We start from the raw sequence: 15,000 nt of genomic DNA, 5'->3' as shown, positions 1-15,000 counted from the left end.
GTAGTGGTAGTAGTAGTAGTAGTAGTGGTAGTAGTAGTAGTAGTAGTAGTAGTAGTAGTGGTAGTAGTAGTAGTAGTAGTGGTAGTAGTAGTAGTAGTAGTGGTAGTGGTAGTAGTGGTAGTAGTACTGGTAGTAGTAGTAGTAGTAGTGGTAGTAGTAGTAGTAGTAGTGGTAGTAGTAGTAGTGGTAGTAGTAGTAGTGGTAGTAGTGCTGGTAGTAGTAGTAGTAGTAGTGGTAGTAGTAGTAGTGGTAGTAGTAGTAGTGGTAGTAGTAGTAGTAGTAGTAGTACTGGTAGTAGTAGTAGTGGTAGTGGTAGTAGTAGTAGTGGTAGTGGTAGTGGTAGTAGTTGTGGTAGTAGTATTGGTAGTAGTGGTAGTAGCAGTAGCAGTAGTAAACATTTCCAATGCTCTGGCAATATTGTACTTTGTACAGTCATGCCAATAAAGAGTTGAGAGAGAGACAGAGAGCAAGGGACAGAGAGAAAGAGAGGTAGAGACAGAATAGTGTTTTCTACATGTGTGCTGTATATTTAATAACTTGATGTTGATAAAATCTTTGGCTCCAATTGTTGCTTGAGTACAGAACATTTGTATGCAGTGTTGAATGCAGTGACATTAAAGAAGTCCCTTTTGTTCCAATCTATCCTCTGTATGACGTATAACATATTTTCTCTGCCGGTTTGATATTTTATAAAAATATCGATGCATCTTGGATATATATTACAGTCAGACCTGGGGTGTGCTGCGATTCAGAACAGCTAAACAAAGATACAGTGTCTGAGAGATTGCATTTGTCTTGGAAAGCTTTATAGTATATCAGACCCCAAGTTCTGACACTCCAGTATCTAGTAATTATACTGTACTGTGTGTACAGTAAAAGACCCTGAATGCTGACACTTGGTGTATATCAGACCTTGAGTTCTGACACTCAGTGTATTTTGGACTTTCAGTTCTGACACATTTGGTACACATCAAATCTCGAGTTATGGCTTCCTGTGTATATCAGACCTCGAGTTATGGCACTCAGTGTACATCAGACCTTGAGTTCTGACACACGATGTACATCAGACCTTGAGTTATGGCACTCGGTGTACATCAGACCTTGAGTTATGACACTCGGTGTACATCAGACCTTGAGTTATGGCACTCGGTGTACATCAGACCTTGAGTTATGGCACTCGGTGTATATCAGACCTTGAGTTATGACACTCGGTGTACATCAGACCTTGAGTTATGGCACTCGGTGTACATCAGACCTTGAGTTATGACACTCGGTGTACATCAGACCTTGAGTTATGGCACTCGGTGTACATCAGACCTTGAGTTATGACACTCGGTGTACATCAGACCTTGAGTTATGGCACTCGGTGTACATCAGACCTTGAGTTATGGCACTCGGTGTACATCAGAGCCCAGGCTGGCCTGTGTAGAGGCTCAGCTGTGATTTTAAATGCCTCTGAGTGGAGTACATGCCCACGCCTGGGCATGTGGACACTGCCTGGGGTCAAAGGTCATTGTGTGCGCTCCCCACAGCTCATGTTCAGCTGCTGGCATTGCCGCTCAGTCTGGGCTCGCGGAGACAGTGTGCCGAACAGCTGTTGTTGTCATGGCATCTCACACAGACGGCAACAGGCAGCGTAGACTTGTGCAGGAATGTGCCAGACATATTTTTGTACTGATTTTTCCTATTCACCAAGGCACAAGACCTCGCAAAAACCAAATATTAGGAAAACCGTTTCAAACAACAGAGACAGGAACAGACTCCGAAAGGAAATTCCTTCTTACAAATTCATACGAAATCCACTGTTCGAACAGTTATTAGAATTCAGTTGACGCATTTTCTTTTAAAACGAAGCTTGAAAAACGTTTGGATCGCAGTCACGCTTGCATTTGTTGGCTTGTTTGCGATAAGTGCCGCTCGCAGGCGGCTAGCTGGCCGTGAGGAGGGTGGAGGCGCCGTACCTGTCCCTGTAGGCGCGCACCATGGTGATGCCCAAGATGAAGTAGGTGACAGCAGAGAACAGGACCATGCTTAGCCCCAGCAGGACGGCTCTGTCCTCGCCTGCCTTCAGAGCGGTTACTGTCTTCCTCTTGTCCAGGACGTCATACTCCCTGATCTTCTGATAAATGGTTCTGATCGTGAGATACATAAAGCGCGATGACTTACAGAACACACGTAAATGTGCAGATGTAATATAAACACAAAGTTAATACACACACACACAATAAGCAAATAAGAAAAAAAGGACTTTTCATTGAATCTAAAATAAACAAATAAGTAAACTTAATCAATCAACTGACATTCACTCAATAAAACCCCTTTAGCTAATAGGATTTAAACCCAAAAATCAGACCTTCATAAACAGTTACCCTGAAGTCTATTTAGATGACAAAGAGTGAAACGGAGTTTATTTTGCAAGATTACTGGATTAACACTCATTTACATATTACCGCTTAAGTTTATATGTAGGTTTGAAATACTTACTACTTCCACATTAACAAAACTGCAATTAACCGTCATACAAATATAACTCAGTCTAAAATATAACTCAGTCTAAAAAGCCTGGTAAATAATCACTAATATATTTAATACTATACTGTACATAAAGGATTCAAATTGTTTTTTCACATTATTAGGGTTAGTATAATTGTTAATTGAGTTGTTTTTCCACATTATTATGGTTATGATTGTTAATTGAGTTGTTTTTCCACATTATTATATTTGCGATTGTTAATTGAGTTGTTTTTTCACATGATTATGGTTATAATTGTTAATTGAGTTGTTTTTTCACATGATTAAGATTATAATTATTAATTGAGTTGTTTTTTCACATGATTAAGATTATAATTGTTAATTGAGTTGTTTTTTCACATGATTAAGATTATGATTGTTAACTGAGTTGCTGGTTACTGATATTCTAAGAGATATGAGCGATGGATCATGACCGATTACGTCCTGAACAGAAACACAGCCATGTTTCTTCCACATGTCGCATTTATGTTTATTATTTAATATGTACAGTATCATAATTATAATAGTAAACATACAATTATGTAAATTACAGTGTTTGTAATAGCCGCACAATGTGGTATCAACAGCAGTAATAACAACAATAATAACTATTGATGTTTTTGGCACATGTATTACATGTAAAAAAAAGTTAAATAGTAACAGAAATCATTGTGAGGACTGTGAGGCAGCTTGGAGGTAGTAGTCATGGTAACGTACCTTCTTTGATTTCCTGGTCCCTGCACTCCTTTAGTTCCAGCCCACAGGAACATTCTCTCAGCTGCAGAACTGGGTCTTCCTCTCTCCAACACACTCGCTAAAGACTGTTGGGACAGTCTGCTGGACACACACACACAAACGCACACACACACGCACACACGCACACACACACACACACACACACACACACACACACACACACACACACACACACACACACGCACACACACACACACACACACACACAGTCATGGATCTCACATTGCACCTTTGTTCCCACTATTGGATGACGAAAGCTGAAGAAATGTGGATCTGTAAGTCGACTTGTCAGGGTTCCAGACCGGGTCCCTCACCACGTCCCCACACCAGCGCACTGGATATTTACCAAGGCGGAGTTAAGGCTTCAAAGGAGAGGCTTCATCCAGAAAGTGTCTTCATCAATCAAAGTTATGAATGAAAAAGAGGAAACGGGAGAAGAAGAGGAAGTGTCCAGAGCGGCGCTCCGGCGGGAGAGGAGCCGGCCACCTGAATAAAGCAGCTCTCCACGGCGGCGGCTCACATCAGTCGGCACGGCCGCCTTCATCCGCGCCCTCATTTCCTGCTGGCTTGTTTGTTATTGACTATTCATAGGTGGTGAGCGGCGGGACGGGGAGGGGGGCTAATGAGGCACGCGGAGCACAGGAGATGAGCACCCACCGTGCTATTGATCCCCAACGGCAGGGCGAGCACAGCATGGAGGGAGAGAGAGAGAGAGAAGAGGGAGAGAGAGAGAGAGAAGAGGGAGAGAGGGAGAGAGAGGGGGGGAGAGAGAGGGGGGGAGAGAGAGAGAGAGAGGGGGTGAGAGAGAGGGGGGGAGAGAGAGAGAGAGAGAGAGAGAGGGGGGGGGAGAGAGAGAGGGAGGGGGAGAGAGAGAAGAGGGAGAGAGAGGGAGAGAGGGAGAGAGGGAGAGAGAGAGAGAGAGTAGGAACACTCCAATGGCCTCATGCTCTGCAGTAGGCAACTGGTGATTGGTCTTGATGGGAACCCTGGTAGCACGGCGGCGTTTCGGGCCACTTACAGTGGACTGTGCATTCTTGTGTCTTCGACAAAAGAACTCAGTGTGACACAGTGTTTGTGAGTGTGTGTGTGTGTGTGTGTGCGTGTGTGTGTGCGTGTGTGTGTGTTTGTGTGCGTGTGTGTGTGTGTGTATGAGAGAGAGTGCTACAGCAAGGGAAATAAAAGCTCATTCATGTCCTTTAAATACATACATACATTTGGCATTCTTAATTTGTTTTAAAAAGTTTTTAAATTTGTTTTTAAAAGTTAATGCTAGTAATGAGTGTATCAGTGAGTAATCAAATGGATGAGTGAATGAGCAAGTGAGGAAATGAGTGAGTGAGAGAATGGATGAACGAGTGGATGTGCGCTTGAAGATCCAGTTACGAGCATGTGGCAGGTGGGAGTGTACGATGGCGTGCGAGCTCTCGTCCAGCTCGCGGAAGGTCTGGGCTGTCCAGCCTACTCTCAGACTCGCAGCTCCACTGGCCAGCGCTCCCGCGGTCTGACCGAGCGGTCAGCTCTCTGCTCTGACGAGGTAGCGCGTCTGACCATGAATGTTTGAGGACGTGCTGTGAAAGACTCTGACTCTGACTCTGTCTGCGTGCTTCTGTGTGTTTACATTTCATGCTGACTCGGCCTGAGCTGAGTCTGAGCCCGACAGGCTAGGATGCGCAGGCTCTGACAAGCCTTTCGGGCTGACTGCTCAAACACTGGTCCTGCAATTTTTTTTTTAACTTCCTTTATCTGTCAGCCATTCAGTAATGACCGGTAGGCTGCCAATCCCGGTCAGAGAAGAACAGCGGGGCCATGTCCCTGTGAGCAAGGCTGGCCCAGTGACAACGCACACTGGAGCCAGCGAGATTTCTTTTTGTCCTTTTAGAGCCCCCATATGCTTTTTTTTTATTGCCTCGGCAAATAATTTGTGCTTGTCCTTCTGATCACCAGGCAGCACAACACACCGTCACACTGGGACCGTCTGTGTTTTCACCAGCACACACATGTGGCAGGGATCCAGTACATCTGCCATCATGGACATGCATTATTACATTTGCTGAACCCGTTACTGATTCCAGCATGCATTAACATACAAGCAAAAAATGGTTGTTTGCTAACATCTGAATTTGCTGACATTCCTTCTTTATATCCGTGTTATATTTTACTGGCTCGGTCACCCAGGTGCTGTTGGCAGGAGACTGGTAGCAGCGGGTAAGGGCTATTCCTGAGACTAATCGATCTCCTCGCACCCCGTCTTGTCGGAGGGCCGTAGAGGCGTGCTTCGGGGGGGTGCAGGGTGTGTATTCCGCAGTGTCTGCAGCTAAATGACATGTTAATGTCACCTTCTGGAGGCCTGACACATGGAAACCATAACTGATTATCCTCCAGTGATCTCCCAGTTGTATTCAGAGCGTGCCACCTGTGGGGTCTTGGTTTATCACTTGAAAATGAGCTACCTGTACACAGACTAGCAGAACACTGTCTGCTGCCTGACTTCTTAAAAGGAATAAAATATTCCCAAGCAATGTTCCTGAGAGCGAGAGAGAGGCACGGTGGCGTGGTAAACCAGGTCTGTCTGTGGTAGTGCATACGGGTCCGTGTCTACCGAGTCTCGTTAGCGATGTCATTTTCATTTGCAGTGAGATCCTCTGCTCACAACACTCATTTAACACGTAATTGCATGCCTAATCTTGCATGAAATTGTTGCGCTAATGACGACCATGGAAGTGAATTCTAAAGGATTTCACTGTAGATGGGGGTTAAAGACAGACGAAATTAGGGACCGTATTTGCCAATAATGTTCCCATATTAACAGCATATTGAGATTGAGATATATTACATGTGCTCTGCAAATTGAAGGTGTGATATTGTATTGTTATGGAATTATATTTTCTTTATTTGTTTATGTATATCCCATAGAAATACTAAATGATGAACCTTATTATATTATAGTCACTGATGTAATATTCTATACTGAAGTCATTATAGTGACAGGTTCAGAGGTTTTTCATCCTTGATTTGTTACTCGACATCTGCTGTCCATAGATTCCTGCTGACTTCTGGGAATCCACTAAGTGTTTCGTCCACTTGTCTAAGTCATTGTTTGATGCCGTTCTCTTAGGCCGGGCCAACTCCGAGAAGGAGACGCCCACGTTACAGGAGGGAAGTACCAGTGGTTTATCCCGATCGAAATCACCTGTTTACTGATGGGAGACACCTGCTAGTCATCACTATGTCTCCCTACCAATATGTCCACAGTTCCTGAGGAACAGCACTGCACATGAACGGTTCTGGAGACCACTGGAAGGCTCTTGGACATTAAGACTCACATTTCAGAGTTTACTCTCAGATAACTTTGTTCCAGGCAATTATCATGAATAATAAAGAGCACGTCAGTTCTAGTTCACCTCTCATGTCTTTGTGCCGCCAACGTCACACCACCATCCTCTGACTTCCTTCTTTTGGGATTTCTCATGGTTTTTTTTTGCCTAAAAACTCAAAAGAGTGATTCAGATAGCCTTCTATTAAAACTTTAGAAAAGAGTTGTTAATAATCCTTAAAAACAGAGACATTTTGGAACTATTTGTTTCAAATATTATATATTATTCAAACTCTGATTACATTTTTCCACTGTGTTAATTTACCATTGTCATCAGGCAAATGTAATTACATTTTAATGGGAGCATTTCCAGGTCAGTACTCTGATGAGAATTTTATTGCGATAAGTTTCTACACTTCCCACAAAGGGATGCCATCTAACCACACGCTTGTGAAAGTGCCTGGAACATTACATCTTCTCTGCTACTCTACTGACGCAGGTGTTGGTGGATAAGCATCTAAGCCCACTATGCAAACCAAACTGATCTGAGATCAAAGAGCACAGCACAATGAGCCCTCCTAGAACCACCTGTTATAATAATGACAAACACAGCAGAATTATGTAGATATAAATTGGTAATGGAACTGGTTAGTGAGCCAACAATCAAAAATGTATGAAATGTGTGGAATAAGTTTAGAGCTCTTTTAATAAAATTTTAATGTCAGCCACTCCCACGTCTTCAGAATCTGTTATCTCTATCTCTACGCTTTTAATTAGTTGTGTTAGTTTTTTCAGTGGCCTTTATCTCCCTCTTTCTGTTTGTCAATCACTACCTATGCCAACATCGCAGGCTATCGTAACGCACATGAGGCTGCGTCCAGAAGGATGCTCGCTTTATTTAAACAGGCCAGTTTGAGTCTGACTGCCATCTTATCCATCCCGTGCCATGCACTGTGCTTTAGCGCCATTACTTGAGTAATGTTTTGGTTGAGTGAAGAAGCAAAACCCGACCCAATTTCTGTCCCTCCTTCGTTATCCAGGGCCCTGCCAGGGTGCGTGATGCCGCGGTTCTCAGCGGACTCCACCACATCCCCACCGCCACCAGGGTTAGGAAGCATCTGCACGGGTGTCTCTCCACCTACACCAACCGTGACCACAGAGCCCAGTCCCAACCATGTTGAAAAACTCCAGCTGTATATATTTGTGGCTTAGTTACATTGTTTTTCCTTTGAATAGTAAGAATGGGGTGGTGTTTTTTCACGTGCCAGGTGGTAGTGTCGAAGATCGTCAATTGTAATTAACTGACCTATTATGATGGAGCCTTTAGCACTTTTGGAGATCTGAGTTTTTATAGAAATCGAGCATAAACAGTTTTAATTTGGGTTTGTTCCTTCCCTGCGCCACAGAAATTGTTATTATTTAATAACCTTCATTATTTATCTCCAGCAGGGGGCAGATGGCTGTTTCATTATTTATCTCTGGTTTGGCTAAGAACTCAGTGACTGTCAAATGCAGTAGTCATCAAAGCACTGGACGCAGGAGAGTGTTGTGTCCAGATGCATCGTTGATCGAGTGTAAATGTAAATGCCTTTTGTTTTGTGATTGGTGCATATGAAAGGACCGCACTCAGCCAGAGCGCCTGGCAGGACAGCCTATGAAGATTGGAGAACATGAGGTCAATGTCCCAAAAGAGACAATGCGCAGCTGAAGGTCACTATGACCAACCCCCTAAACCCCTGCCGTGACCACAAAAAAGCACGACAGTCGGCGGACACTCTCCTGGTCTGGTCCGAGAGCACAGTGGAGACGTGGTGGAGAAGACGGAGCTGGAATCCAGCCCTGGTGGGGGTGTTTGACGGACAACTGACACATTACTTGCGGGCTGTAAAGAATGTCTGAGACATGCGGCAGCTTCGGAGTCATAAGTGAGACCTTTTCCAGATACAGTGGTTCGGTTCTGCTCCTGAGTTTAATGGCGGGAGGGGTGAGACCTTCAGGCTGCGACTCGGAGAGAGGATGACCTGAGGATAACGATGAAGAAATTACTGCCATTGTTTAAAGTTACGTGACAGCTGAAACACTGGTGTGGCTCACACGCTCCACGCATAGGGTGCATTTTGATTCCTACTCCAGCTGGGGGTTATTTTTGAAACAGTGACGTGGTTTTGGACTTTCGGGGAGCCACAGGGATCATAGTAATTCTCCAAACACACTTTTGTGTTTTTGAGGATGCGCTATTTGTGTAATTTTATCATCAATCACCCCCAGCTAAACATAGATGGCACACTGAAATTACTCTTGCTAGATCTAAATTACGCACTTACTGTTAGCCAATCAGCAGTCACGGTACCAAAAAGGAAATGCCCACTGCGGTTAAAATTTGGTCCAAATAACACTGAAAACAGTATAGCAAAATTAGCGCCTGCCAGTACAATATATAATAGACAAAATATTTCATTATGCCTATTTTTGAAATAATTAAGTTACAATAAGTGTAATGAAATCATTAGTTACAAATTTCTTTACAACATAAGATTAATAAGTGCCGAAGCAGAAAACAGGTGATGCTATAAGTACTAATAAAAAGAATATCTAATTATACTTAATAATAATTAACAAATACAGACAGAGGATATTGTGAATTATGGTGCATTAGTGACCGTATCCATTCAATTAGACCAATTCAGGGAAACGGTTGACAAAAAAGTAGAAGATCTAGAATATCAAGAGAAACCCAATAATAACCCACTTAGAAGCACAAATAGTCAAAGTATGAACTTCAACAGATATTCTATGATGTACCAAAGAGAGACACAAGGTGGCCGATTTAAGGCATGCTACACTGTAAAATTACATCCTCTACTGTAAAGTTACATGTTATAGTGTAAAGTTACATGCTCTACTGTAAAGTTACATGCTACACTGTAAATGTACATGTTATAGTGTAAAGTTACATGCTCTACTGTAAAGTTACATGCTATACTATAGTTATATGCTATAGTGTAAAGTTACATCCTCTACTGTAATGTTACATGCTATAGTGTATAGTGCTATAGCATAAAGTTACGTGCTCTACTGCAAAGTTACGCGCTATAGTGTAAAGTTGCATGCTATAGTGTAAAGCTGCAGCTCACTAAATGAGGAGTCACTACTCAGTATTAAATGCAAAGTACTGCTAAGCCGCGCTGATAGTGAAGGCAGCAAATATTTGCTTCGCACTGAGAGAGTGACCTGATAACGAGAGCTGTCTGAGGTCAGTGCTACAAAACCTCTCTTTGATATGTCGTCAGAGGGCTTGTATATTGAAATGCGTAGAGGCAAACATTTCTGCAGCTCTCTCCACGCCATCAGGGCCAGGCTGACTGTCACTGAGAGGTTTGACGTACGACTGAGTTCTGCACGTTCAGCTGCACTCGCTGGGGGTGCAGGAAGGCACAGGCTCCTGCCTGCTGCTGAGGACCTTCAGCTACCTCGGTCAGGTCTGCCTCAGTCAGGTCTGCTCTCTGCTTTAGTCAGGCTGACTTGAGCTCATGCAGGGCAGCAGTGGCTGATTTGGTTTAACACGTACCCGCATGCTCGCTTCACACAAAGCCTTGTGGTGCTTATTGTATCGCTTATCCACTTGTTTCTGCGTCACTGACGCCGAGCCGTCTGACCGGCTTATGAAGAAGCGCATTTGTTATGCTTCTTCTTTTTTTTTAGCTGTGCTTATAAAGTAGAATATTAAAAATGCCATGAGCTATTTTTGACCCCTAATCCTTTCTAAAACGAACAGACCCCATCTCATGCTGTAAAGCAAACTTAATGAATAGGTGTCTAACGTAGTCTGAAATGTTGCTCAGTCCAGACTGCAGATTGCGTTTCATCACTTGATGGGTTCAGTAGTCAGAGCCTGATGACTGTGGTAATCAAGGCTGGCCTACATACCAGTTTAATAAACATATTTCATTCTTTAGCTGCCCCCACCCTTCCTCCCAAAACGTGCGAGGTCGTTCACTATCGGCTGTCTGTAATATCTGTTGTTTGCTGGTTTGATGACACTCCTGGGGAAATCTTTTTTTGTCATTAATGGTAATTCTTCCCATCTGTGGATGGAGACATGGTTCCAGCTGCGTTTTTCAGCATCACCTTCCCATGCTCCCTTGCATAGCAGTAACGGAACCAGCTGCGCAGTTGCTCCAGTTTAGGAATTGGAATGAAATATACAAATGCCAAAGTCTGATTGGCTATAACGTCCCTATACCACAGAGGCCTGACTGGTTACAATGCCCCTATTTCACAGTTGCCTGATTGGCTATAACGCCCCTATTCTACAATCACCTGATTGGTTATAACGTCCCTGTTCCACAGTCGCCTGATTGGCTATAACGTCCCTATTCCACAGTCACCTGATTGGCTATAACGCCCCTATTCTACAGTTGCCTGATTGGCTATAACATCCCTATACCACACTTGCCTGATTGGCTATAACATCCCTATTCCACAGTGGCCTGATTGGCTATGATTGTACCAGGCTGAGTTTATTTTTAAGACCACCGTTCATTTGCAATTTCATGGGTGGAGGTCGCTGGGAGCACATGTGCCCTTTTAGGACAGTCCACCCATACACAACACGTTCCTCAAAGGTTCATAGAAGTCTCACGGCCAGAGAGGCCCCAGGTGGTTGCCACCAGCACTGTGGGCCGTGAGCGCGCCTGGCCAATTCCAGAATGTTCTGCCTTGTTTCGCTCCATGTCCAGCCCACCCCCACCAAGCCACGTAACACAAGATGAACAAGCAAGCACGAGTGCTTGCGTTCTCTGCGAGAGAAAATGCTGGACATTGCTGAGAAGTCACGCTGAGGCAAATGCCACACGCAGTTTTCCGAGGTCCTGACCTCGGCACTAGAGTAGAGATACGACGTTTATTCACATGGTTTTCCTGATTTAACTCCAAACGTGGGCATCTCGTGAGCCGGCCTCGGGAAGGTCGGGTGAAAAAACCCTTTGACCTTTTGGGTTCCACTGGTATGTCCCAAGGTCAAACGCATCATCAGTGTGCTTTTATTTAAATAAGAATGGTGTGAACTTCAGAAGCAGCTGACTTCAAATGATGCCCATAGTAACAGTGTGACACACGTCTATGGGTCATGTTATAATAAATACATTTATAATTCATACTTTTACTTTTTAGTTATGCCAACACATTAAACATTTCAGGCAACACATTTTAAAGGCTACACTGTCCTGAGGTGATTTACCTAGCATTAGGATTATTAGTATTTACATTGTTGTTTATTCCCAAAGTTCTAAATGTAAGTGTGGTGCATTGTGCACTGTGTTGTGTTGTGTTGTTCTGTTGTGCTATGTTGTATTGTACTGTTGTGCTGTGTTGTTTTGTGCTGTTGTGCTGTACTGCTGTGCTGTATTGTGTTGTACTGTTGTGCTATATTGTGTTGTATTGCTGTGTTGTGCTGTGTTGTGTTGTGCTGTTGTGCTGTGTTGTATAGTATTGCTGTGTTGTGCTGTTATGCTGTGTTGTGTTGTGTTGTGTAGTATTGCTGTGTTGTGTTGTGCTGTTGTGCTGTGTTGTGTAGTATTGCTGTGTTGTGTTGTGCTGTTGTGCTGTGTAGTTTTTCTGTGCTGTGTTGTGTTGTGCGCTTGTGCTGTGCTGTGTAGCTTTTCTGTGTTGTGTTGTGTTGTGCTGTTGTGCTGTGTTGTGTAGTATTGCTGTGTTGTGTTGTTATGCTGTGTTGTGCTGTGTTGTGTAGTATTGCTGTGTTGTGTTGTGCTGTTGTGCTGTGTTGTGTAGTATTGCTGTGTTGTGCTGTTGTGCTGTGTTGTGTAGTATTGCTGTGTTGTGTTGTTATGCTGTGTTGTGCTGTGTTGTGTAGTATTGCTATGTTGTGTTGTGCTGTGTAGTTTTTCTGTGTTGTGTTGTGCTTTTGTGCTGTGTTGTGTAGTATTGCTGTGCTGTGTTGTGTTGTGCTGTTATGCTGTGTTGTGCTGTCTTGTGTTCTGCTGTGTGTTGTGTTGTATTGAGGGTATCTGGTTGGCACATTGTTGTTGAGTATATTCATACCTTGCCAGGCAGCAGCTGCAGGTGCCTCCAGCCCAGCATGTTGTTTTTCTTGAGCCTTAAGCCTGCAAACAAGCGCGGCTCTGCGGCCTGCTGCCCCTGCCTCGTTAAACACGTCCGTGTGGGTATGAAGAGCACGTGTCCTGAGTAGCAGCGGATTTAGAGGGTGAACGTGTCAGCAGCACGGACTCACCTCAGCTGTCATTTCAAATGCCACTTCCCATGAACACCGAGGGAGGGGCTCAACACTAACACAGAACACAAAAACACAATACACAACACTAACGCACAATACTAACTCACAACACAAAACACTAACACACTAACACAGAACACAAAAACACAATACACAACACTAACACACAATGCTAACTCACAACACTAACACACAATGCTAACATACAACACAAAACACTAACACACAACACTAACACACAATGCTAATACACAATGCTAACATGCAACACACAACACTAACACACAACACTAACACACAACGCTAACACACAATGCTAACACACAACACAAAACACTAACACACAACGCTAACACACAATACATGCACCTCTAAAAGAACAACCCTGCATGCTGCAGCACAACCTGCCTTCTGTTGCCCTGCACGCGGCTTGTGAGCGTGGCAGAAATGAGGCACGTGGCACAGCTGCCATCCAAACAGGTGGACTGAGCTGATCAGAAAGGCCCAAACCCAACTAGACTCAATTACACAAGTACTAGACGTGCAGTCCTGCATAAACAGCTACCATTAGGACCAGAGTTAAAGGACTCTGATATAACCCAGCAGGTTTTATGAGGGTTTGAACCAACACAGGAGCTTTAGCTGAGAACAGAGGCTGTTCCTTCTCTGTGTTCATGTGACGTTCATGAATCAGGGCGCAACAACAGATCTACTTTTCAGTGAGGATGCGATCGCCTCCTGTTTTCACAGCTCTAATTTTATGTGACTAAACTGCATCTCAGCGTGATTCATGACACTTTAGCACTAAATTTAGACAGTAGGGGCTCCTGCTGAAGGGTCAAAGGGCACAGCCAGGACAGGGCAAAGGTCAGGCTGGAAGCCTTGGAGATGACAAGAGGATCACTTAACACAGACATTCACACCCGGGAGACATGGATTCCTGGTCAGTATGTGCATTTTTAAGATTATTAGAATATTCTATTAATATAACATTTTCAACAATATTGCAAAATCAAAAAGAAAACAGAAAATGTGTAAAATATTTGATGGAAGGCTGCTCGAGGGATCTTGAATTTTATACCAGCTCAATGAAGAAAATTCTGCTTCATGCCAATTTTTCAGCCGCCTTCAAAGACGCTACACATTTAATATGAAAATGGAAAGAGACTTAAAAGCAAAAGTTGAAATGAAGTGTAAAGGCTTAAATGTCTTAAGGCTAAAAATTCCATGTGTATGGATGTATTAAGCAAATGCACACGCACACGCACGCACACATGCATGCACACACGCATACACACTCTCTCTCTCTCACACACACACACACACACACACACACACACACACGCACACACACACACACACACTCTCTCTCTCTCACACACTCACACACACACACACACACACACACACACACACGCACACACACACGCACGCACACACGCGCGCATGCACGCACACACACACACACACACACATACACACACTCACACACACGCACACACACACACACACACACACACACACAGTTCTGAGTTCTTCAAAAGTGAAACAACCCACTCTTGGGATTAAATATTAAAAAACATTGTTGGGCAAAACAACACCTGTTGATCACCTGATGATGAAGACCTAAAGATGTAAATCACAGAAACATTCTGCTCCAGTGTGTGTGATATGAGTTTGAACTCTGATCCCACTATTGCATAAATCAAGAGGTTTCCATTAGTTCTAGAACAAAACTATCAACATCACGATAAGTGAACATAAGTGAAAATAAATGAACACGTGTGCTGAACATCTGAAACAGATCACATGACAAAGATATTCTAATTCATGTATCCAGCACTGTGACTCAGACTTACAAAGATCCTCTAACCTGAGTCAGATCAGTTGTTAAACAAAAGACGTAATTCTGGACACTTTTGGTTAATTGGTTGTTTTCAAGCCCCTGAGCTTTGCAGATGTCCTACCTTCACATATTCCAAGAAGTGTCAGTAGTTCCATCAGTAGTGATGTCAGTAGTAGTGTCGATAGTGGTCTCAGTGGTTCTGTCAGTAGTGGTGTCAGTAGTAGTGTCGATAGTGGTGTCAGTAGTTCTGTCAGTAGTAGTGTTGATAGTGGTGTCAGTAGTTCTGTCAGTAGTGGTGTCAGTAGTAGTGTCAATAGTGGC

General features: G+C 43.7%; 1 protein-coding gene across 6 annotated transcripts in view; it reads right to left on the bottom strand.

Annotated features, from left to right (window-relative positions):
- The window catches only part of si:ch211-247n2.1 (calcium-activated potassium channel subunit beta-2), a 19,603-nt gene extending 6,946 nt beyond the window's left edge, over positions 1 to 12,657 (bottom strand). For 2 of the 6 annotated variants that reach the window (XM_026997030.2, XM_026997036.2), the window contains exons 1-3: positions 3,614 to 3,826; positions 3,229 to 3,348; positions 1,962 to 2,132 (exon numbers count right to left, since the gene is read on the bottom strand). In XM_026997030.2, coding sequence (XP_026852831.2) covers positions 1,962 to 2,132; positions 3,229 to 3,281 — 224 coding nt within the window. In that variant the 5' untranslated portion in view covers positions 3,282 to 3,348; positions 3,614 to 3,826. Of the gene's footprint in view, positions 1 to 1,961; positions 2,133 to 3,228; positions 3,383 to 3,613; positions 3,827 to 12,640 lie in introns of those variants that run through there. The other 4 variants (XM_035523129.1, XM_035523131.1, XM_035523130.1 and 1 more) reach the window with 3 other exon arrangements.
- Positions 12,658 to 15,000: the final 2,343 nt, after the last annotated feature.

Source organism: Electrophorus electricus, chromosome 26, assembly GCF_013358815.1.
Source record: "Electrophorus electricus isolate fEleEle1 chromosome 26, fEleEle1.pri, whole genome shotgun sequence".
Classification (NCBI taxonomy): Eukaryota; Metazoa; Chordata; class Actinopteri; order Gymnotiformes; family Gymnotidae; genus Electrophorus; species Electrophorus electricus.
This window is presented reverse-complemented; position numbering and strand designations above follow the sequence as displayed.